The following is a 24,340-nucleotide window of genomic DNA, read 5'->3' on the forward strand; positions in this document are numbered from 1 at the left end:
ATTTGATGTTCCTCATGTTCCAGTTGTGTACTGTTGCAATTTTAATGTCCCCCAATGTGTTTTCATTTAATGGCTGCACTTATGATTTTTAACACATTTTCAATCATCACATTTATGAATTACTCATACAGTTCTCAACTCCTTCACCAGTTACAGTTTCATCACCTAGCCAGTTATTTTGTTTGAACTACACTACAAAGTCAGTAGCAGTGCTTACATTTCAAGCTGTTCCAGGCGGTAGATCTCAGAGAAGGCAGCAGCCGAGAGCACCTTTGCATCACAGACAGAGAGTTCCGCAAAGCAGGGAGCCCACGGCTGATGGCAATTATTGTCTCATTGTCCAAGCCAGGTCCACACCATATGTCCAGCTTTCTCAATCTTTTCAGCCCTCGACCCCTTTAAAACACAATTAAATACATAGTTAAAGTTGTGTCAGATTATCTTGTCTTTATTAGAGAAAAAAATCAGAGAGACAAAATTTAAATGACCTGCTTGCAAACTGCTCACCAGTTTTGACGACTTTGATATTCTAACTGAGTGCCATGCGAAGATAAAATAGTTTTTAGGAAATATCCAAGTCACAGGTCACAATACACTAGCCAATTTGGGGCAGGTAGAATTTCAGAATACTTAAAAATAAGGGAATTGTAAGTATAATAGCTTCAAAGATATCAAAGACTGAATTTCAATTTGTTTCACATATACCTGACTCATCACCAACTGTGAACACTCAGATATTAATAGGATCAATAAACAGGGAGGCCAAAAAACTGAAGATAATGCCAGAGCAGCATAAGCAACATCAAACTGAGCAAAATTTTCGGAATAATCAGAGGTCAGAAGGGCAATTATGATAAGCTATGGCCACAAAATTAAGGAGAGTCAGCAGTGAGCATATAAAACCTCCTCCAGGAAGGGAATCAGTCTGTGTGTGTCTACCAGTGTGCTTTTGTCAGAATAAGGTGCTACTCCACTTGTTACAATAACAGTTAATTCAGTGTCTTTCCACATTAGCTAGCCCTTAGATTTCACTGTTAACAACATCAAATCTTGTGGTACTACATGTCTACTATCTTAGTGTAGTTCCATTTCTCCAACATAAATTACCATCTTAATAAATTAATGACAGTATGCTATAATTAGCACAGTCGTGCATCGCCCAGTAGACACCACAGAAAATTTGCAACAAACATAACTACCCACAGGCAGTAATTTAAAGTTTGCCTACATTTGACTGGTCAGCAGGAATCATAATCTTCAGGAACTTTTTTTTTTAATTTTTTTATTTTAAGCAACTAGTTTTGTAGGACCAAATTGAGGAACAAATCTTTAAGGTCATGGGACTGGTCAGTACATGAAATTACAGCATAAAAGTATTGACAGATAAAATAAAATGTTTATGAACCCAAAAAAGACAAGCCATAAGTTTATGTAAACAAAATCAACAATATAACACAGGAATCGGCTTATTTTTTCTAGGAACTGCTTGACAGAACATGACAAGTGGCTCATGAGGAAGCTCTTCAGTTTCTATTTGAAAGAGTGTGGATTACTGCTAAGACATTTGAATTCTTGTGGTAGCTTATTGAAAATGGATGCACCCCTTTCTGCACAAGAGCCAACGAAGTGCGACCCAAATGGAGATTGGACTTTTGTCTAGTATTAACTGAGTGAAAGCTGCTAATTCTTGGGAATAAGCTGATATTGTTAACAATAAATGACAGTAAAGAATACATATATTTATAGGCCAATTTCAGAATGTCCAGACTAATGAACAAGGGTCGACAATAGATTCAGTTATTGCCCGAACTGCCTGTTTCTCAGCCACAAATATCCTTAGAGAATGGGAAGAGTTCCCCCATAATATAATACAAAATGTCATAAGAAAATAAAAATAAGCAAAGTAAATGACTTTTTGTATCAAACTATAACCTATTTCAGATACCATTTAAATAGCACAAATGGCACCATTAAGTCTTTAGACAAGATCCTGAATAGTTTACTATCTACCTAAACACCTAGAAATTTGATCTGTTCAATTTAAATAATCACATGCCCATTCAGTGAAATTAAAATGTCAGGTTTTGTTGAATTGTCTGTTAGATACTGTAAAGACCGAGTCTTACTGTAATTTAGCATTAGTTTCTTTTCTACAAGCTGTGAACTTATGCCATGAACTGCATTATCTGAAACAGAGCCAATGTTGCACACATCTTTTACTACCAAGCTGGTGTCATCAGTGAACAGAAATATTTTAGAATCACCTGTAATACTTGGAGGCATATCATTTATATAAATAAGGAACAGGAGTGGCCCCAGCACTGATCGCTGGTGCACCCCCCTTCCCCCCCCCCCCCCCCGCCATCCCCCCCCCTCAGACCCCACATTGTACACATTCTCAACACTGTGGATCATGATGTTTTGCTGTATTGTTAAAATGAGAGGTGAACCAATTGTGAGCTACCCCCTGTATTCCATAATGGTCAACTTCTGCAGCAATATTCTTTGAACAACACAATCAAATGCCTTAGTTAAATAAAAAAGGATGCCTACCGTTTGAAACCTTTTGTTTAACAAAAGAAATTAAAACAAGGATAGCAATGGCAAAAGAGGCGTTTTATAAGAAAAGGAGAATCTTCTGCAGCGGTATGGACAGGGTACTCAGAAAGAGACTCATAAAATGTCTTGTATGGAGTGTTCTTCTATATGGCGCTGAAACATGGACTATGAGGAAAAAAGACAGAGAAAGGCTGGAGGCTTTTGAGATCTGGACATGGCGGAAGATGGAAGGAATAAGTTGGATGGACAGAGTAAAAAATGAAGAGGTACTGAGAAGAGTGGGAGAGAAAAGGCAGTTACTAGATGTAATAAAGAGAAGAAAAAGAAATTGGATTGGGCATATATTAAGAAAGAATGACGGACTGATAAAAACAGTTTTAGAAGGTTATGTAGAAGGGAAAAGGAAGCGAGGAAGGAAGAGATTCCAGATACTGGATGACATGATGGACGGTACAACATACAGCAGCCTTAAGAAGGAAGCAATGGATCGCAGAAAATGGAGAGGCAAAGGACCTGCTAATATAGCAGATAACTGATGATGATGTTTAACCCATCCGTTCCGTAGAAATGTTGGAACACGTGAGGCAATAATGACGTTACGACTTATCTTAGAAGATAGATTAAGGAAAGGCAAACCTATGTTTCTACCATTTGTAGACTTAGAGAAAGCTTTTGACAATGTTGACTGGAATACTCCCTTTCAAATTCTGAAGGTGGCAGGGTTAAAATACAGAGAGCGAAAGGCTATTTACAATTTGTACAGGAACCAGATGGCAGTTATAAGAGTTGAGGGACATGAAAGGGAAGCAGTGGTTGGGAAGGGAGTGAGACAGGGTTGTAGCCTCTTCCCGACTTTATTCAATCTGTATATTGAGCAAGCAGTGAAGGAAACAAAAGAAAAATTCGGAGTAGGTATTAAAATCCACGGAGAAGAAATAAAAACTTTGAGGTTCGCCGATGACATTGTAATTCTGTCAGAGACAGCAAAGGACTTGGAAGAGCAGTTGAACGGAATGGATGGTGTCTTGAAAGGTGGCTACAAGATGAACATCAACAAAAGCAAAACGAGGATAATGGAATGTAGTCGAATTATGTCGGGTGATGCTGAGGGTATTTGATTAGGAAATGAGACACTTAAAGTAGTAAAGGAATTTTGCTACTTGAGGAGCAAAATAACTGATGATGGTCGAAGTAGAGAGGATATAAAATGTAGACTGGCAATGGCAAGGAAAGTATTTCTGAAGGAGAGAAATTTGTTAACATCGAGTATAGATTTAAGTGTCAGGAAGTCGTTTCTGAAAGTATTTGTATGGAGTGTAGCCATGTATGGAAGTGAAACATGGACTATAAATAGTTTAGACAAGAAGAGAATAGAAGCTTTCGAAATATGGTGCTACAGAAGAATCCTGAAGATTAGATGGGTAGATCACATAACTAATGAGGAGGTATTGAACAGAATTCTGGAGAAGAGGAGCTTGTGGCACAACTTGACAAGAAGAAGGGATCGGTTGGAAGGGCATGTTCTGAGGCATCAAGGGATCACTAATTTAGTATTGGAGGGTAGCATGGAGGGTAAAAATCATAGAGGGAGACCAAGAGATGAATACACTAAGCAGATTCAGAAGGATGTAGGCTACAGTAAGTACTGGGAGATGAAGAAGCTTGCACAGGATAGTGTAGCATGGAGAGCTGCATCAAACCAGTCTCAGGACTGAAGACCACAACAACAACAACAACACCTATCAGCTGACTTCAATCTAAAAAAGATGCAGCTCTAACACCAATTACTACAGGAATTTTTCCACGAGTGATCCCACCACCACCCACTACACTGTTACCTATAAGCTTTGGCAGCCTCCCCTCTCCATACCTATTGAGGTGCAGACCATGCCTAGTGACATCCGATCTACTGATGGATCACATGGCAGTGCTGCCAGTCGAGTCTGTGTCCTCCTCCATCAGTGCCTTCTCCAGCCCCACGTTAACACATCTAACGGCAACACTACGACGAGGCCAGTCGTGACGCTGAAACGGTTGCACGAAGTGCACGTTAGTGCCACCAGTTTGAGTAGCTATCTCTACCAGGTCACCACCTGCATCACACTCCCTCACCCTATCGATACTATTCCCAGCGCCACTCACAATCACGATGTGATCCTCTTTTGTAAAATTCCTACGTAACTCCTCTACATTAACGGTCACCTGAGCCAATCCTGCACTAGGCTTCACAATGCCGGTGACCTGTTACTCTCCCCCCGACACTTCCTGCAACTGCGGGTTCATACCTCTGCCGTGTGAATTATCTAACAGGAAGAAGAAGGTTCTGCTGCTAGAATTTGCAACTGACTCAGGTTCTCTAACTGCTGAGGACTTCTGCATGTTTCCTACACCTACAGTTACAAGAGGCTGCAAGAGACACTCCACTAAACACAGACAGTTGGTAAAATCTATCTGTTATACGACAACTGTCCGAATATCTACTCCTCCTAGCTGCCTTCTTACCAACTGCCATTTCCCATTCCTAGTGCCCTTTGTCCTCAACCTATCTAGTCCTTCCTTTGTGTTTTGTAACTATGCTCTTTAGCATAACAGGTAGCTATCTGGGGGCAAGTCAGTTTAAAATCACACACATTTCCGTGCACTCATACCAATCTGCTGTAGGTCCGCAATAGTCGAGTTATGGCCTACAGTTACTCTGAAAATTTTGGTCAAATGGACCCGTATCCCGCTCAGGACAGTTTTTTTATTTTTTTTTCCTTTCTCTTATATTTGATCAAAGCTAGTCCTCAATCATTTATGTCATACACCTGAGACTGTGCAAATAACGATTTCTTAAAATGTATACAGCTGCGGTACCTGTCACAGTGAAATGTTATCCACTATCAGAGATACATTTCACGAGGAAAGCCTCACCGACTGTGGCCGAACGGTACGAAACCCGTGTCTAAACAGTCAACTCCCGTCCGCAGGGCTTATAATTTCTGTTCTCGCAGTACTTTTTCCTCTCCAACTCGAAAATGAAAGTTACTGCAAAATTCACGTGTCCAAGAGAACAGACACCTTTTTTGATCCTGCAACCAGTACGAATCGAGACACAAAGGAATTGCTGACATTTAGCTGCTAGTGGGCATCGAGTTACATCAGTGGGGAAAATTAAAAGTTTGTGCTGGACCGGGATCCGAACCTGCACCTCCTGCTTGCTAGACAGATGCTGGCTCACCTCCCTTTAGACTCAAATTCTCCATTTATCCACACACTACTGAGATAGTGTCCCTGCTCATTACACCCGTAAATTGAGAACTAGGTCTGACAGGAGGTGTGATACGGTAGTCCGTGAAGCTGCAATGACTACCGTGTCCAGATGCCTCGGTGGTCAGAGCATTTGCCGAGTGAGCAGGAGACCCGGGTCAAATCCCGGTCTGGCACAAATTTTCAAATTTTCCCACTGATGTAAATAAAAGCCCTCTAGCAGCTAAATGTCATTAATTCATTTGTGTCCTCTTGCAGTCTTCAAGGGTTGCAGGAGGAAAAGCTTACGGGCACTTCTACAGTTGTAAAGGGGACTTAGAGTTTCGTCATCAAAACTTGAGTTACTGTCTGTGGAAATGTACCATTTTGATATAAGTTTAGTTTTAATATCAGATCACTTCCAAACCTTCCACTCCACCGCACACACACAAACCGAGGAGAGGGCAGTGCCGTCACTCTCTACTGGGATTATGATACTGCTTACCATTTCCCTCCAAACACAACAATGACTGTGAGAAACTGGTACGTTTTGCAACTGGAACGGTTGACTGCGTTTCTTCACAGATTTCTCCACACACTACTTTTCAGGAGGACATTTTTGTCACACAGAAGAGGACCCGACGGTGAGTGCCCGTATCTCCACTGTGTGCGTACCGTGAAGCAGGTTACTTCAAAGTGGTCTGAGCTTCACACTTATTTCACACTGAAACAGCAAATTTCTAGACTTAGTAGACAAAGTTTGGATGAAGAATCTAAGTCTCCTCCACAACCCTCAGAAGTCTGTAATAAGAATTAAGAAACCGTCATGTATACTTTTCCTTTTTCTTTCCTAATGAAATATGAATACAATAGTCAAGCAAATGTGTTAACACAATTATTGCTGGAATCTCTCTCTCTCTCTCTCTCTCTCTCTCTCTCTCTCTCTCTCTCTCTCACACACACACACACACACACACACACACACACACACACAACCACACACAAACTCACTATGTTCATTGAAGACTCACTAATTTCTTTCCTGCGATGTAAGCCTTCAAATTACGTTGGAAGAAATTCAGGATGGGAGTAGGGAAATCAGAGAAATCATCTGCGACAGGCACATTGGATGAAAGCTGCCAACTTATTTTTTCTTTACGAAAACGGTACTTGTGGTGATTACTTGTGGCATGTATCCTAAATACAACAATATGTTTGAAATATTGGGGCTGTCGACTGATTGTGTGCAGTGGTATAAGTGTAAAAAATATTGCAACAAGTTTGAGTCAGACAAACATAAGTGTAGAGACATTAACTGATTGGAATATTGTGTTAATTCCTGCAAATATTGTGCACTAATTTTTGGTCAAAAAATTGTTGTTTGTTTATAATTAGGAGTAAATGAGGCCACTCACCAAATACCAGGAGTGTTGAGTTTTCAACAGATCACACAAAAAGAGGAAGAAAATCTTGCTACTTCTGGGAAAACATCCTTCTGTGAGTTAGAGAACACTCACTCACACTGTGTGTCCAGCCTGCAGAGAGGAGAATGTGTGTGTGTGTGTGTGTGTGTACACTATAGCTCATGAAAGGATCTCTCCTCCAAACGGTTACAAAGTTTTACTACCTGTACTGACATAAAGGTTATTACTGTTTGCTGTTGTACTGACATAAAGGCTATTACTGTTTGTTCAGCCTCTCTAGCCTCCTGCAGGGCTTGATCTTTGTCATGCATAACACTAGTTACGTGACTTTGTTGTGACTTCCATTGTCTTGCGCTAGCACCTAATCCGTGGATCTGACCCACTAATGTGTTAGGAAAGTCTAATGTTAAATGTCTAAAATCTGTCAGTTATTTACATTATATGAATATCTTTTCATTTACATTGACTGTAATGTTTGCATAAGTACATCCGAAAGCTTTATTATGTTTCTGTACTTTATGAGACAAGATGTTTAATACCAGCAAGATGACTTGAGCTGTGATTACTATTCATCCACAAACATCTGTGTGGTGACCTACATTTTTAAATGCGTGCTATACTTTTCATATGATTTCGATATAATTACTTCACTTTAATGTAATGCTACTACTCATACCTGTATCTACTATCTACACCTATGTGCTATTCTACACTTTTGACTTTTTGCAATGGTTCTGATAGCTTACCAACTTTCGTCTTTCATTGACCTCTTGTACAACTGGCTTGTACTTTTACAGAAATTTTTTTTATTGTTTTTATGTTTAGAGTGAATGTTTTGTTTAACACATTGCGGTAACTTTCAACACTCAAAGCATGAAGCAGCATTAGTGGTATCTTTGCCTCAATTTCACTTTGTAACAAACATCTATGGTCAGATTTTTTTTTACAATTAGCAGATGATCGGTTATAATAGGACACACCAACTGTTGTGCAAAAATACCTGACTTTATATATTTTTGCCAGTGTTTTTTCCATGACTGTATTACTATCACAAAATAAAGAACAAAGATAGTTTGTGCATGTTCAGATGGGGCAGTATTTTCATGGATAGACACAGTGATGTGATATGTTGTTGTTGTGGTCTTCAGTCCTGAGACTGGTTTGGTGCTGCTCTCCATCCTACTCTATCCTGTGCAAGCTTCTTCATCTCCCAGTACCTACTGCAACCTACATCCTTCTGAATCTGCTTAGAGTATTCATCTCTTGGTCACCCTCTACGATTTTTACCCTCCACACTTCCCTCCAATACTAAATTTGTGATCCACTGATGCCTCAGAATGTGTCCTACCAATCGATCCCTTGTTCTAGTCAAGTTGTGCCACAAATTCCTCTTCTCCCCAATTCTATTCAGTACCTCCTCATTAGTTATGTGATCTACCCATCTAATCTTCAGCATTCTTCTGTAGCACCACATTTCGAAAGCTTGTATTCTCTTCTTGTCTAAACTATTTGTTGTCCATGTTTCACTTCCATACATGCCTATACTTCACACAAATACTTTCAGAAACGACTTTCTGACATTCAAATTTGATGTTAAAAAATTTCTCTTAGTCAGAAACATTTTCCTTGTCATAGTCAATTTACATTTCACAAGTATATCTTCTTTACTCAAACCCTCCTCAGTTATTTTGCTCCCCAAATAACAAAACTCATTTACTATTTTAAATATCTCATTTCCTAATCTAATACCCTCAGCATCACCTGATTTAATTTGACTACATTCCATTAACCTCATTTTGTTTTTAGTGTTGTTCATCTTATATTCTCCTTTCAAGACACTGTCCATTCCATTCAGTTGCTCTTCTAGGTCCTTTGCTGTCTCTGAGGGAATTACAATGCCATCAGCAAACCTCAAAGCTTTTATTTATTCTCCATGGATTATAATTCCTACTCCAAATTTTTCTTTTGTTTCCTTTACTGATTGCTCAAAATACAGATTGAATAACATGGGGGATGGGCCAGAACCCTGTCTCACTCCCTTCTCAACCACTCCCCTTGACTCTTATAACTGCAATCTGGTTTCTGTACAAATTGTAAATAGCCTTTTGCTCCCTGCCACCTTCAGAACCTGAAAGACAGTATTACAGTCAACATTGTCAAAAGCTTTCTGTAAGTCTCCAAATGCCAGAAATGTAGGTTTGCCTTTCCTTAATCTATATTCTAAGATAAGCCGTAGGGTGAGTATTGTGTCACGTGTTCCAACATATCCACGGAATGCTAATTGATCTTCCCAAAGGTTGGCTTCTACCAGTTTTTACATTCGTCTGTAAAGAACTTGTGTTAGTATTTTGCAACCGTGACTTATTAAACTGGTAGTTCAGTAATTTTCACATCTATCAACACCTCCTTTCATTAGGATTGGAATTATTATATTCTTCTTGAAGTCTGAGGGTATTTCACTTGTCTCATACATCTTGCTCACCAGGTGGTAGAGTTTTGTCAGGACTTGCTCTCCTAAGGCCGTCAGTAGTTCCAATGGAATGTTGTCTACTCCTGGGGCCTTGTTTTGACTCAGGTCTTTCAGTCCTCTGTCAAATTCTTCATGCAGTATCACATCTCCCATTTCATCTTCCTCTACATCCTGCTCCATTTCCATAATATTGCCCTGAAGTCCATTGTCCTTGTATAGACTCTCTATATATTCCTTCCACCTTTCTGCTTTCCCTTCTTTGCATAGGATGGGTTTTTCATCTGAGCTCTTGATGTGCATACAGGTGGTTCGCTTTTCTCCAAAGGTCTCTCTAATTTTCCTGTAGGCAGTATCTATCTTACCCCTACTCATATGTGCTTCTATGTCTTTACATCTGTCCTCTAGCCATCCTTGCTTCGCCATTTTGCACTTCCTGTCATTCTCATTTTTGAGATGTTTGTATTCCTTTTTGCCTGCTTCATTTACTGCATTTCTGTATTTTTTCCTTTCATCAATTAAATTCAATCTCTCTTCTGTTACCCAAGGATTTCTACAAGCCCTCTTCTTTTTACCTACTTGATCCTCTGCTGCCTTCACTATTTCATCTCTCAGAGCTACCCATTCTTCTTCTACATTCCTTTCCCCTGTTCTTGTCAATTCTTCCCTAATGCTCCCCCTGAAACTCTCTACAACCTCTGGTTCTTTCAGTTTATCCAGGTTCCATCTCCTTAAATTTCTACCTTTTTGCAGTTTCTTCAGTTTCAATCTATAGTTCATAACCAATATATTGTGGTCACAGTTCACATCTGTCCCTGGAAATGTCTTACAATTTAAAACCTGGGTCCTAATTCTCTGTCTTACTGTTATGTAATCTATATGAAACATTCAGTGTCTCCAGGCCTCTTCCATGAATACAACCTTCTTTCATGATTCTTAAACCAAGTTTTAGCTATGATTAAGTTATGCCCTGTGCGAAATTCTACCAGGCGTCTTCCCCTTTCATTCCACACCCCCAGTCTGTATTCACCTATTACAGTTCCTTCTCTTCCTTTTCCTACAATCGTATTCCAGTCCCCCATGACTACTAAATTTTTGTCTCCCTTAACTATCTGAATAATTTCTTTTATCACATTTCTTCAATCTCTTCATCATCTGTGGAGCTACTTGACATATAAACTTGTACTAGTGTGATAGATGTGGGCTTCGTGTCTATCTCGGCTACAAATAGGCATTCAATATGCTGTTCATAGTACCTTACCTGTGTTCCCATTTTTTTATTCATCATGAAACCGACTCCTGCATTCGTCCTATAAGATTCTGTATATATAACGCTGTATTCCCCTGACCAGAAGTCTTGTTCTTCCTGTCACCGAACTTAACTAATTCCCACTACATCTAACTTTAACCTATCCATTTCCCTTTTTAAGTTTTCTAGCCTACCTGCCCTATTAAGGGATCTGACATTCCACACTCCAATCAGCAGAACACCAGTTTTGTTTCTCCTTGTGACGACATCCTCCTTAGTAGCCCCCAGCCCAAGATCTGAACGGGGAACTATTTTACCTCCAGAATATTTTACCCAAGAGGATACCACCATCATTTAACCATACAGTAAAGCTGCATGCCCTCAGGAAAAATTACGGCTGTAGTTTCCCCTTGCTTTCAGCCATTCGCAGCACCAGCACAGCAAGGCCGTTTTGGTTAGTGTTACAAGGCCAGATCAGTCAATCAGCTCGACTGTTGCAACTGCAACTACTGAAAAGACTGCTGCCCCTCTTCAGGAACCACACATTTGTCTGGCCTCTCAACAGATACCCCTCCGCTGTGGTTGCAACTACTGTACGACACTCTATTTTGCTGAGGCACGCGAGCTTCCCCACCAATGACAAGGTCCATGGTTCTTGGGGGAGATGATATGTTATGTTATGTGAATAATATTTGGTCTTTTGTCAGTATTAGCTTATATCATCTCACATATAAGTGATTGTACTTTAAGCATTTCTGCCCGTTTCACACTTTCTTACATGTATACAAATACGGTGATGACGGTTTAAAGGACACCAATACTAATAATAGAAGATGCCTAAACACCTGTGTGTTGTATGCTTCATAAAAAGAAAAAAAGCCAGGAGTTTCTCCCCATGTGAATCTACAACAAATTCCACCTGCTCACAAACAGATCTCACATTAAAATTACCATGTAAGCAACAACCAGTCGCAAAATCATATTTTCTTTATTTATTTTTGCAAATCGACCTACATTTGTTCCTTTTTACTAATTTGTACAATCGCTTTTTGGCGTATATAACAGTACTATGTGGCTGACAAAATCTTTGTCAATATATCCCTTTTTTGTAAATATTTCAGTATTTTATCATTATATTTTACCTCACGTTGTATGTAATTTCTTCTTCTCATTTTTATTTTAACTGTATCTTTTCGCATAGAGGGTGGGTTTGCTTTGCAGCGCCCCCTTACAGTTCCTCGTTGTCACAGTCAGTTCTCGACGTACCACTTAATGTTTGGCCTCTGCTTAATACAGTGTTACTACTCAGGGAACATATTCGTTGAAAGGTAAATTTGTATGCGCATTTTAAATGGTTTAATGCATCTATATACATTTAATTGGTTTTACGTTGCTTTATGTACATTTATTCATTTGGTCACTGTTATTAATTATTTTTATTTTTATTCTCGTGTTTGTAGCTGTTAATCAGTTGAAATCGATTTGCAAAAGTAAATAAAGAAAACACGATTTTGTGACTGGTTGCTGCTTACTCCGTAAATTTTCAGTTTACAGCCGCTGCACAACTTGGGAACCACACAGAGCCCACCATTCACAAGATCTCGCACTGCAACACCACACCCAGATTATTTCTAAAAATGGAGCGACAGTCAACCACACCCTTTCACAGGAGCTACATCAGAGTGGCTGTAAACTCCCACTTTAAATTCGTCAGAATTACTGGGTCACAGTGTCTGTCCTTTGCTCGTGAGATTCTAAAAAGCAACGACGAATTTCGTCCATTGAAGTGCAACATTTAACTCGGATACATTATAGACAGTGACAGATACGCTCTAAAGTTCCATCCGAACGAGTTTCGTACCTTTTGAGAGCTGATTCGGTAACATCAAAAAACCATTTATCATTAAACTAATAAAACTATTAAAATAAACTGTCAGATAGCACACTCGGTACTCGGACCACCTGTGTGTCAGCCACAGTCGAGCGACGGCCGTTCGTGTGGAGAAACAGCTCACCGGCAGTGGTGCCCGTGTAGAATGCCACACAGCGGTCGCAGCTAAACTGGCGGACTGCACGGCTGCTTCCACAGGTGACCCTGCCTCTGATGTCTGTGACAGGACTGGAGTACGTTGCAGTGGGAGGAATTACGAGGCAGGTCTCGTGTCTAGGTCTATTAGAGGGATACCGGTGGACCTGTGTGAAACTTCCACACTTTTACAGTTCTAAATAATGACAGTATTTGGAATTAGTGTAATGGCTAGGATACGGATAGTTGTGGGAATGAAGAGAACACATCTTTAAAAATGAAGCAAATGACACGAAATAATAATCAGGAATTTATGACACATTTTTGTAAGAGGAAAAATCAGAAAGTAGCACACAATAATTTTATCACCAAAAAGTTTAATAGGTAACAAAACAAAAAAAAATCACAAATCCATTTGCATCTTTTACCTACTTTTTTACACAGTCACCGACATTCTCGACACAATTCTTCCGTCGCGGTACCAGTTTCGATGTCCCCTGTTCATAGAAGTCTGTTTGGTTGGAGTATAGCCACCTGTGGACTGCCGATTTCACTTTTGTATCTGTCCCAAAGCATTGCCTGGTCAGCAATTTCTTCACAGGACCAAACAGATGCAAGGTCCACATTATGTGGTAGTTTCTGGAGCACCTCCCACCCAAATTTGGCACAAACAGGAGCAGCAATGAGGGGGCGAGCATTGTCACGAAGAAGTCTGAACCGTCAGCATTAATGTCGGGATGTCTGTCACGAAAGGGCACGGCGCAATTTAACCGAAGTTTTAATGTAGACTGAAGCATTCACCGTGATTCCATGTTCAGTGTAGTCCACCGTACCACACTGAGCGTATCTCAGAACACTGTCACAAGCATTTTCCCAATAGACTGAGTCACTCTGAATTTTTTTCATACTAGGGAACCGGCACGTTTCCACACCGTCGAGGCGTGTTCGGTTTCGGGCACGTAGTGGTATGCCCGAGACTCGTCACCGGTGACGATTCCTTTCAGAAAGTTGTGCCGTTCTGCCGAATAATGCATGAAGTGGTTCGAGCCCATCACCATTCGCTGGCCCTCGCAGTCGTCTATCATGTTCGTCTGTGCCGAGTGAGAACTAACTTTACGAAATTTCGACGTGTCGCGAAAAATATTGTACACTGCACTATAGCAAATCTCGAATTGCTGCGATAAGGTTCGCAGTTGCGTGTGCCGGTCTTTCAAAATTGCTGCCTCAGTGGCTCGACATGTGGCGGGGTTGCAGCTGTTACCGGTCACCCAGAGTTTGGCGAATCACTGAGGTCAACACGGTTCTCTCCGAAGAATGCGCACCACCTGGAGACACTGCTACAGTCTGTACAGTCGTTGCACACGAGCCACGCATGTCCCTGTCAGTTTCACTCAGTTTATGCCCTCTGGCCCACAAATATTGAACTACACTTCACTGCTCTTCACAAGTTGATGACAGTAACACGTGTGCCGTGTTTTTGTGTAGTTTAGGCTTCTCTCACTAGAGCTGCACATGAAAACAAAATACCCTCTGTAGTGAAAACTTCAAATTATATCATCACGAAATTTCAACATTCTACCTGCAATACCGGGGGAGAAAGATTTTTTGTGCATTTCTTCCTGATCCTCTCTCATATATATATATATATATATATATATATGAGGTGACTTACCGAACGAAAGCGCTGGCAGGTCGATAGACACACAAACAAACACAAACATACACACAAAATTCAAGCTTTCGCAACAAACTGTTGCCTCATCAGGAAAGAGGGAAGGAGAGGGGAAGACGAAAGGAAGTGGGTTTTAAGGGAGTTTATGCGATCAGGCCCAGAGGGCTGCGCGCTGCTACGAGGTTCCTCCTCCAGTGGGTTCTGTTTTCTGCCTCCTGGCACCAATCATTCTCTATTCCAATCTGCAGCAAGTCCTTACGGATCCCATTCCCCCTTCTCTTCTTTGGTCTTCTTAGTGGACATCTTCCACAGGGAGTATAATCCGTAGCTTTCGACGGCCGTCGGCATTTACCCGTCCGGCTGAGATGTCCCGCCCGTACAAAGTGCTCGGTTCTCATCAGTCCTACAATGTTTGGTCTATTGTATATTTTGTCTAGCTCACAATTATATCTGATCCTCCATTCTCCAGTGATCTCATCTCGTACCAGACCAAAGATCTACCTTAAGACTTTCCACTCAAAAACAAGAAGATTGTTCGAGACTTTTTTTCCACACACTCCAAGTATGTGACTGGGGAGACAAGGTGTGGGAGATCTGTTTCTGGACATAATGAGGAGAGTAAATTCTATCTGTGAAGGCCTCACTGAGACCCTCAACATGTCTGGAGAGGAAGTACTCGTCTCTCCAGATAAAATGACCACAGGTGGCTCAGCTGTACAGAATGGACTCTGGCCGAGGAGCGGATGTCAGCTGTCGAGATAGGTAGGCAGGTCCGACGTGTAAGGAGGTGCCGACGGAGCCATCCGGAGGCAGTCAACCTCGAGGAAGGTGGCCTGTTCTGACGAGGAGGGGAAAAGGTGTTAAAATTCTGGAGGAATGTGGATAGTGTCCGCCCACTCACTACAGATCATGAAGATGCCACACAATGCCTCCCACCTGTGTGGTGAGAAGCAGTGCATCCAACTCCATACTGTTGTTACTTCGTACCCAGATTTCCCAGTCCTAGTGCTGTTTCCCATTGTTACCGTTCTCTATCGCATCACATTATACAGTGTGTCAATATCTTTCTCTGCTTTCCTGAATTTCCTCATCAGCTCCTAAACTACACACCATCCCACTCTCTTACCACGCACCTCGCGAACTACCGACAGCTGAGCCGCCGTGTGGCTTACAGTGCACGGCAGTGTGCCCGAGTGTACCCTAGGTGCACAACCCTTACACATTCTCCCTGATGACGTAATTATTCCTGGACTGTCAAACTGATTGCACCCCTTCACTTCACTCCTGCATTTTCCACATTCCTCGTGGGCCTGCCCGCACTACACATTTTCTTACACCTCGTAGTTTACAGTTATTTGCCTCATCCGCTCAGGCACACACCGTTCTGACCTCGTCCGATCCATTTACACGTGCTGCTTTTCCTCTCTACACTCAGATATACCCACCAATCTGCACCACACATAATTACTATACTTTTTTTCTATTTTGTTTGTGACCTCATCCACCTTTCATTTTCACCTTGTTTTTTTGTTATATTTCATCTGATTTTTCGTTTCCTCACTATTCTTCATTTCGTTCTGTCTTTTTTGGGGTTTTAAGACAGTCCATCATATTTTTACTTTTTTTTGTCCTCCACTACAGATCCTTGCTCCTTCCATATGCACCAACATGGAAAAGTTTCCCTTTTTCTAGCCAGAACACAGACCCACATACTGTTCCTGTGTTGTTGCTCAGCTTCTGACATCTCCCAAAAGGTCTGATCATCAAATTATCCATCTCCAGCTGCAACCCATTCCTCCATAATGATACCTACCTGTTCATATTCCACCAGTCCATAGCTCTCACCGACAATCCTAAACTGAAACGAATGCCCTAACAAGTAAGCTTTCACGGCCGGTGTCTTCATCAATTAAAACTTCCGGGCTGAATTGCCGTGGTCCGTATATAAAACTTCTTCTCCTTCCTGACGTTTCGTTGCCTACTGCGGGCAACATCTTCTGAGGTGAGTTGGCGACCGGCTGCTAGGCGCTGGAGGTCCCGCTTATACAGAGCGCTTAGATGGTGCCACAACTCGTCACGTGCTTTCGACTTTAAAACTATCTCTGGCTAGAAGCTGTAATCGACAGAGATGGTACTAGCCAGAGATAGTTTTAAAGTCGAAAGCACGTGACGAGTTGTGGCACCATCTAAGCGCTCTGTATAAGCGGGACCTCCAGCGCCTAGCAGCCGGTCGCCGACTCACCTCAGAAGATGTTGCCCGCAGTAGGCAACGAAATGTCAGGAAGGAGAAGAAGTTTTATATACGGACCATGGCAATTCAGCCCGGAAGTTTTAATTAATGAAACAAATGCCATCCAGGAATTAAAGCAGGTGGACAACAACCACTTCAAAACACTCACCAATCAGTTAACCTCATAATCCCACATTTCACTACCAAATCCACAACAATCACAAGAGCCTCCATCAAACCCTCCCTTACAGACCTACTTCCACCACATGTTCACATTTCTGGGATCCTATTCTGTAAGCTCGTACCTTCATTAAGAGACTGCAGTGGGGCACTGTGTCAAATGCTTTTCAGAAATCTGTGAATATGGAATCTGCATGTTGCCCTTCATCCACAGTCCACAGTATATCATGTAAGAAAAGGGCAAGCTGAGTCTCACGTGAGTGACGCTTCTTGAAAACCTGTCGATTTGTCGACATAAGCTTTTCAGTCTCTTGGAAACTTATTATATTTGAACCCAGAATACATTCCAGAATTCTCCAGTTCCCCACAATGGAAACACCTCCTCAGCACCAACTGCATTGATAAGACTTGACCCAAAACTAATATTGGACTCTGCCTTGCTCAATTTCCTCTCCATTCAATCGTGATCAGCACCCCACTCCCCCCAATTATCCTCTGGTAACTTTCCTGAATTCCCTAATCTCAAACCTTTCGCCACCCTCATTCTCCAAATCCCTAACACAGAAACTAACCCCACATCCACAGAAAGAACTGCAATCCAGCACCCAAATACTGATCCCAAGCTTATAAAGCTAGCTGCAACAAAGACTCCACGACTTTGATACCTGGTGTAAACCTTCAATTGGGCAATCCCATTAGTTCATAATCAGACAAGTGTGTCTCTGACAATAATATTATCTTTGAACTCTTCCATTTGGTCCGTGTTTGCATAGAAAAATAGTAACATCAGAAAATTGAGTTCGCCTTGATGCAAAACACCTTGTTACTTGTTTATTTCTTTATTATCCCAAACTAGTTTCGGCGACAAATATCGTCGTCATCGGTGGTTTTTTTTAATCTTATTTATTGTATGTTACAGCATGTTTTAAGCAATTATTGGCACTGTCTGTGATGTATTTTCTGTGCTCTTTTTTCTGTTGCTGTCTTTTACTTGGCGTACATCATGTCATGTTTGTTGGATGGTATGTGGCTGCTTTTATACACAGAAAAACAAAACTTTTACACTTTATTTCTGAACCAGAATATTACACCATCTTCAACTGTGTGCAATTACACAATTAGTTACGATGCACCCTGAATTTGTCAGATGTTTGGCAGTCTCTGTCTTCCCCTATAGTTTTTAGCCACTAGTACTGAGGAAATCATTCCCTAATGTTTTTAAACGTCGTGTCATCCCGTCCTTTCTTCTTGTCAGTGTTTTCCGTATGTTATCTTCTTTACTTGTACTGTGGACAACTTCCTCACTCTTTATCAGCCACTTAATTTTCAGCATCCTTCTATAGAGTCACATCTCAAACACTTTGGGCCTCTTCCCTTCCTGGTTTTTCCCACAGTCCACAATTCACTACCACCCAGTCCTGTATTCCAGACATATATTCCCAGAAATTTCTTTGCTAGTATCAACCATTGGCTAAAATACTACAGACTTCTTCTGATGATGAATACCCTCTATGTTAGTCTGCTCTTTATGTTTCCCAGACTTTGCCCATCACGTTTTTTTGTTCCAAGGTAGCACATTCTTTAATTTTGTCTACTTTGTGGTCACCAATTTTGATGTTCAGTTTATCACTAATATCATTTCTACTACTTCTCATCATTTTCATCTTTCTACAATTTACTCTTAAGCCGCATTTACCATTCATTAAACTGTTCATTCCTGTCAACAGCTCCTATAATTCCTCTTCACTTTCACCGAGGATAGTGATTCTGTCAGTGAATATTATCAATGGTATCCTTTCGACTTAAATTTTAACCCCACTCTGGTACCTTTTCTTTTATTTCAACTATTGCCTCTTCAATGCTGAAGGTTGAAAAGTGGGGGCAAAAGAGAACATACCTCTCTTACACCCTTTTTAATTTGAGTGCTTCACTCTCGATCTTCCTTCTCACTGTTGCCTCTTTGTTCTTGTACATATTGTATATTATGTGTTTTGCTATTCCTTACTTCTATTGTGTTCCAAATTTAGAACATAACCATTTTGCATTGTCAAGCACTTTTTCCAGGTCAACAAATCCTACAAAAATTTGTTTATTTTTCTTATGTCTTGCTTCCATTATGTCACAACTGCCTATCTACTGCTTTTATCTTTCTGAAAGTCAAGCTGATTCTCATCCGACACATCCTCAATTTTCTTTTGCACTCTCCCGTATACTATTCTCGTCAGCCACTTTGACGCGTGAACTGTTCTACTGACTCTGCGATAGTTCTCGCACTCGTCTGTCCTCGCTATATTTGCTACTGTGTGGGTGATATTTTTCCAGAGAGTTGGGTGGTTTGTCTCCAAACTCTTAGATTCTATGCACCAACTCGAATAATGGCTCAGTCGCCACTTCCAAAAATAATTTCAAAAACTTCAGAGAAGTATTATCTACCCCTTCTTCCTTATTTGACAGCAAGCAATCTGAAGTTCTAACTAATACTGGATCTGCTATGTCTTTCATACCAACTACCATTCTTCTTCATTCCCATCATCAGTGATACATGCTGTCACTGTACTCTTTCCACATATTCACTCTCTTCTCTACATACACTGCTGGCCACCGTAAATGCAACACCAAGAAAGACAAGAGGTAGCACAACAAGATTTATTTTTTAGATAACATGTTGACCAAGTATCAAATGATTACGTTTACAGACGTCTGTGACATGTGGTTCCTGCCAGAATCAGTAGCCAGAGTAGCCACCATTGTTGGAGATCACTGTTGCCACGCGTCTCGGCATTGAGTCAGAGAGACGTTGGATGTGTTTCTGGGGTACAGAAGCCCAAGCAGCTTCCACACGTTGCCAAACATCATCTGGTGTGGCAGCTGGGGATGTAATCTGGGTCACTCGTCGAGCAACCGTGGACCACATGTTTTCTATCGGCGAAAGATCCGAAGAGCGAGCCGGCCAGGGAAGCAATTCAATCTGGTTATTGACGAAGAACCTTTGGACAATGCGTGCCACGTGTGGTCGCGCATTATCCTGTTGAAATATGGCTGTGGCCGAGCCCTGAAGATAAGGAAGGACAACTGGCTCCAGCACCTCGGATATGTAGCGCCGGCTATTTGAAGTACCGGCAATGCGTACTAGAGGCGTGCGAGAGTAATATCCAATACCGCCCCATACCATAATACCCAGTGCAAGACCAGTGTGGCGGTGCATAATGCAGCTGTCCAGCATCGTCTCTCCACGGTGTCTCCACACTCGAAACCGACTGTCGTGGTGCTGCAGACGGAAGCGTGCCTCGTCAGTAAAGACAACGTCATTCCATTCTGCCGTCCACATCCGTCTGTCATCACACCATTGGTGACTGAGACGTCTGTGGTTCTGCGTCAATGGTAGACGAAGCAATGGACGTCTTGCGGACAGACCACTCTGCTGTAAACGGCGTCGAATGGTATGCGCAGACTCTGGATGATGCGTTACAGATGCAATGTGCTGTGGTACGGTTCGGGATGTCACTCAGCGATCCGTCACTGCCATGCGCACAATTAGCCTATCAGCACGTGCAGTGGTGCACCGAGGTGAATGCGATCGACCACATCAGTCCGTCGTACCCTCCTGCATCCAACGGTCACATATCCGCATTACAGTTGATTGGTTTCGTCCAACACGACTAGCGATTTCTCTGTTGATAATCCACGATCTCGGTAAGCCACTATCCTTCCTCTGTCGAACTCGGATACTCAATCAAAAGATGTTCGCTGTTGTCTACGAAGCACAACTGATCGTCTCGTGAAACAACCACAAGGTAAACACACGTGCCAAATGTACACTCATCGAAATCGCCAAGCTTTAAATGGCGCTATGAGGTGGCGCCACAGGCGCGCGTGATGTGCGTCTGCGTTGAAATTCTAATCAGTTGCATATCTCATCGCTGCAAACCCATGGTGTAAATTTCACTTGATTCGGATGCTTCCTTCAGAGTGTTGCATTTACGGTGGCCAGCAGTGTATAACAGTGGAATTCCTATTGTTGCACTCTTAATATTGACAGCCTTGCTTTTAATTTCATCAAAGATTGTTTTGACTTTTCTATCTGCAGAATCAGTCCTTCCAACATCCATTTCTTTTTTGATTTCTCCACATTTTTCCTGCAGCCATAATTCCTTGGCTTCCATGGCCTTCTTATTTATTTTGTTCTTAATGATTTTTATTGTTATATTCCTATATTCGCCTAGGTATTTTTGTATCACCTCCTTTTGTCAATTAATTTAAGTATTTCTTATGTTACACAAGGTTTCCCCAAAGTTATCTTCCTTATACCTGTCCAACTTCTGTCACTGACAGAATACTGTGGTATTCATGATCACAGTAACTAGAGCCTCGGAAAGCTTTAAAGGTACATCATTCATCAGGATGTCGGTGTCCCACTTCTTTAGGCATTGATTCCGCTGTATGATCAAACTTCAGCTTGCTCTTCATTGTTACTTAACTGGGTTCTTAGTCTGTATGTGCTCCTGGGTGCACCCTACAGTCTAATATCTGATTTCAGAATCTAACAATGGAAACACCAGTTTGGAATATCAACAATATATGGAAAAGGATAGATTGCTACTCACCATAAAGATGATACTTTCAGTTGCAGACAGGACTGTTACAATTTAGCTTTTGGCCAAAGCCTTCTTCAAAAAAGAAAAGAAAACACACACACAAAATTCATTCACACAAGCATGCACACCTCACACTCTCACTCTCACACACACACACACACACACACACACACACACAAAACTGCCAGCTCTAGCAGCTTGGTCGGGAATGCATGTGAATGTGAATGTGTGTGTGTGTGTGTGTGTGTGTGTGTGTGTGTGTGTGTGTGTTTCCTTTCCTTTTCTGAAGAAGATTTTGGCCTACAGCTAAACCTTAACAGTCTTTTCACTGTGCCTGTCTGCATCTTTATAGTGAGTAACAATCTATCCTTTCCATTATATTGTTAATTTCAGTAGGTGTAGTTCCATCTCAGCCCAGCAAGCTACCTTCCTCAGTGATGACAAATGTCTCACGTACGGTTCCGTAAGTACCTCCGTCCACTTCAAACCTACCACTCGACGAAGAAGCTCTATTATGAAAGATGCCACCAATTCTATACTAAGAAATCCCTTACGTATAGCCTAGCCATCTGTGGCTTTACCACCTGCAGTGCCGAGCAGACTCTCTTTAAACGAGCTCGGAGTCTCACCGAAGCCTTCACAGACCAAAATTGACCTGACCACCCAGTCCAGAAACAGATCCCTTGCACTTTCTCTCCCCAGTCACCTAGTAATCCCCTCGTACCCACCGAGTGGCCACAAAGGAGCAGATCACTTTGTGACTAGTGGCATCCAGGATTGGAACAAGTGAATCACCACTAGGGTTAGGACTGCCTCTCGTGTCCTCCTCACTATCTCCCCCGACCCCCCTACAGTAGTATCCCACTGCTCATCTGACATACGCGATATCTCTGTCTGTTCCTACTCCACCCTCGATCCTAAACCCTACCCTCGTGCCGATATCCCAGTAATAGACCTACGTGCGAGATCTGCTCCGTACTTCCTATCACTGACGACTACTCCAGTTCTGTGACAGATGTTTCCCACCCCATCAAAATCTGGGCCACCTGTGGTAGCAGCCACGTCGGCTGTGTACTTACCTGCAACCACTGTGTGGCATTTCTGGTCCTACATAAACTCGCTAAGTGTATCTGAGGCTTTCGTCCGGTCACTCGATGTCCAGTCTGGTGTGGCAGTCGAAGACAGCAAATGAAAATGGAAGCTTTAAATTCCACGTGTACGAAATCGTTAACACGAGAGAATCGTACGAACGTACTGTCGTTTGAACACTGTACTGAGCCCGATACGGATGACGTAGTAATAAGCGTCTCTTGTGTAAAGAAACAACTGAAAGAGTTGCAAACAAATAAGTCACCAGGTTTGTATGAAATTGTAATTCAGTATTACAAAGAGTACTCTACAGCTCGGCATTTATTGCAAATCACCCAGCGCAAAGGCCTTCTCGACTGTAAAACAATGCAGGTGACTCCCGTATACGAGAAGGGTAAAAGAATTGACTCACAAAATTAGACACCAATATCCTTAACACTGGTTTGCTACAGAATTCTTGAACATGTTCTGAGCTCTAATATAATAAATTTCCTAGGGACTGAAAATCTCATGTCCAGAAATCAACTCAGTTTTAAAAAGCATCGCACGTGTGAATCTCGGCTCGTCCTTTTCTCACGTGATATACTGCAAACTATAGATGAGGGGCACCGGCACTGGGCAGATCCCATACTTCTAGATTTTCAGAAAGCATTCCACTGCAGGCTCTTAATGAAAGTACAAGTTCCCCGATACGTGAGTGGCTCAAAGACACTTTAAATTATAGAAATGGTGAGTGTTCGTCAGAGACAAGGGGATTGTCAGGAGTGCCCCAGGGAAATGCAACAGGACTTCTGTTATTATCTATATATATAATATATAATAATCTATATCTATAATATCTAAGACGGGGTGGGCAGCAACCTGCCGTCATTTGCCAGTGACATCGAGGTGTACGGCAATGTGTCGTCACTGAGTGACTGCAGGAGAAGACGAAATGACTCGGACGGAATTTCTCGTTGGTGTGATGAATGGCAGCTAGCCCTAAATGTAGGAAAATGTAAGTTTATGTGGATGAGTAGCAAAAACTAATCCGTAATGTTCGGATGTAGCATTAGTAGTGTCCTGTGTGACACAGTCACATCATTTAAATATCTGTGTGTAACACTGCAAAGTGGTACGAAACGGAACAATCGGGTAAGGTGAACGGTCGACTTTCATCTATTCGGAGAATTTTAGGAAAGTACGATTCATCTGTAAAGGAGACTGCATATAGGGCAGTAGTGTGACCTAGTCTGCGAGTGGAGCAGGACAGGAAATGAGTAGTAGTGGTACAGGGTACGGTGGGTTGCGGAGTGCGAATGTAGAGGTAGCATCCCGCGTAGGCACGAAACTGACAAGTTGTCTGTCCGTGCAAATGGCCACTGTCCGACTGTGGCCGAGAGACGGCGGCCACACGGCTGCCGAGAGTCACACCCGGTACAGTGTGCTCGACTTCGACATCCGCTTCGCGGCCCGTGCCGTCTGGATTTTTACGTGAACTGAATAGGTAGGAACTCAATTAGGAACGTATCTACCATTCCCGTAACTCCCCTAGCCCGACTTCTGCCAGTCCCCAGCCTCCACCGTCCTGTAACCTCTACGGTGCCCTCGCCCCGGCCTCTACGCACTTTCTATCCCTCCA

General features: G+C 42.0%; 1 protein-coding gene across 1 annotated transcript in view; it reads right to left on the reverse strand.

Moving 5' to 3' along the window:
* Nucleotides 1-24,340, reverse strand: part of LOC126442617 (uncharacterized) — a 158,598-nt gene that overhangs the window by 37,934 nt on the left and 96,324 nt on the right. The window contains exon 6 of the mRNA XM_050090700.1: nucleotides 218-396. Coding sequence (XP_049946657.1) covers nucleotides 218-396 — 179 coding nt within the window. The remainder of the gene's footprint in view (nucleotides 1-217; nucleotides 397-24,340) is intronic.

Source organism: Schistocerca serialis, unplaced genomic scaffold (assembly GCF_023864345.2).
Source record: "Schistocerca serialis cubense isolate TAMUIC-IGC-003099 unplaced genomic scaffold, iqSchSeri2.2 HiC_scaffold_1393, whole genome shotgun sequence".
Taxonomy (NCBI): Eukaryota; Metazoa; Arthropoda; class Insecta; order Orthoptera; family Acrididae; genus Schistocerca; species Schistocerca serialis.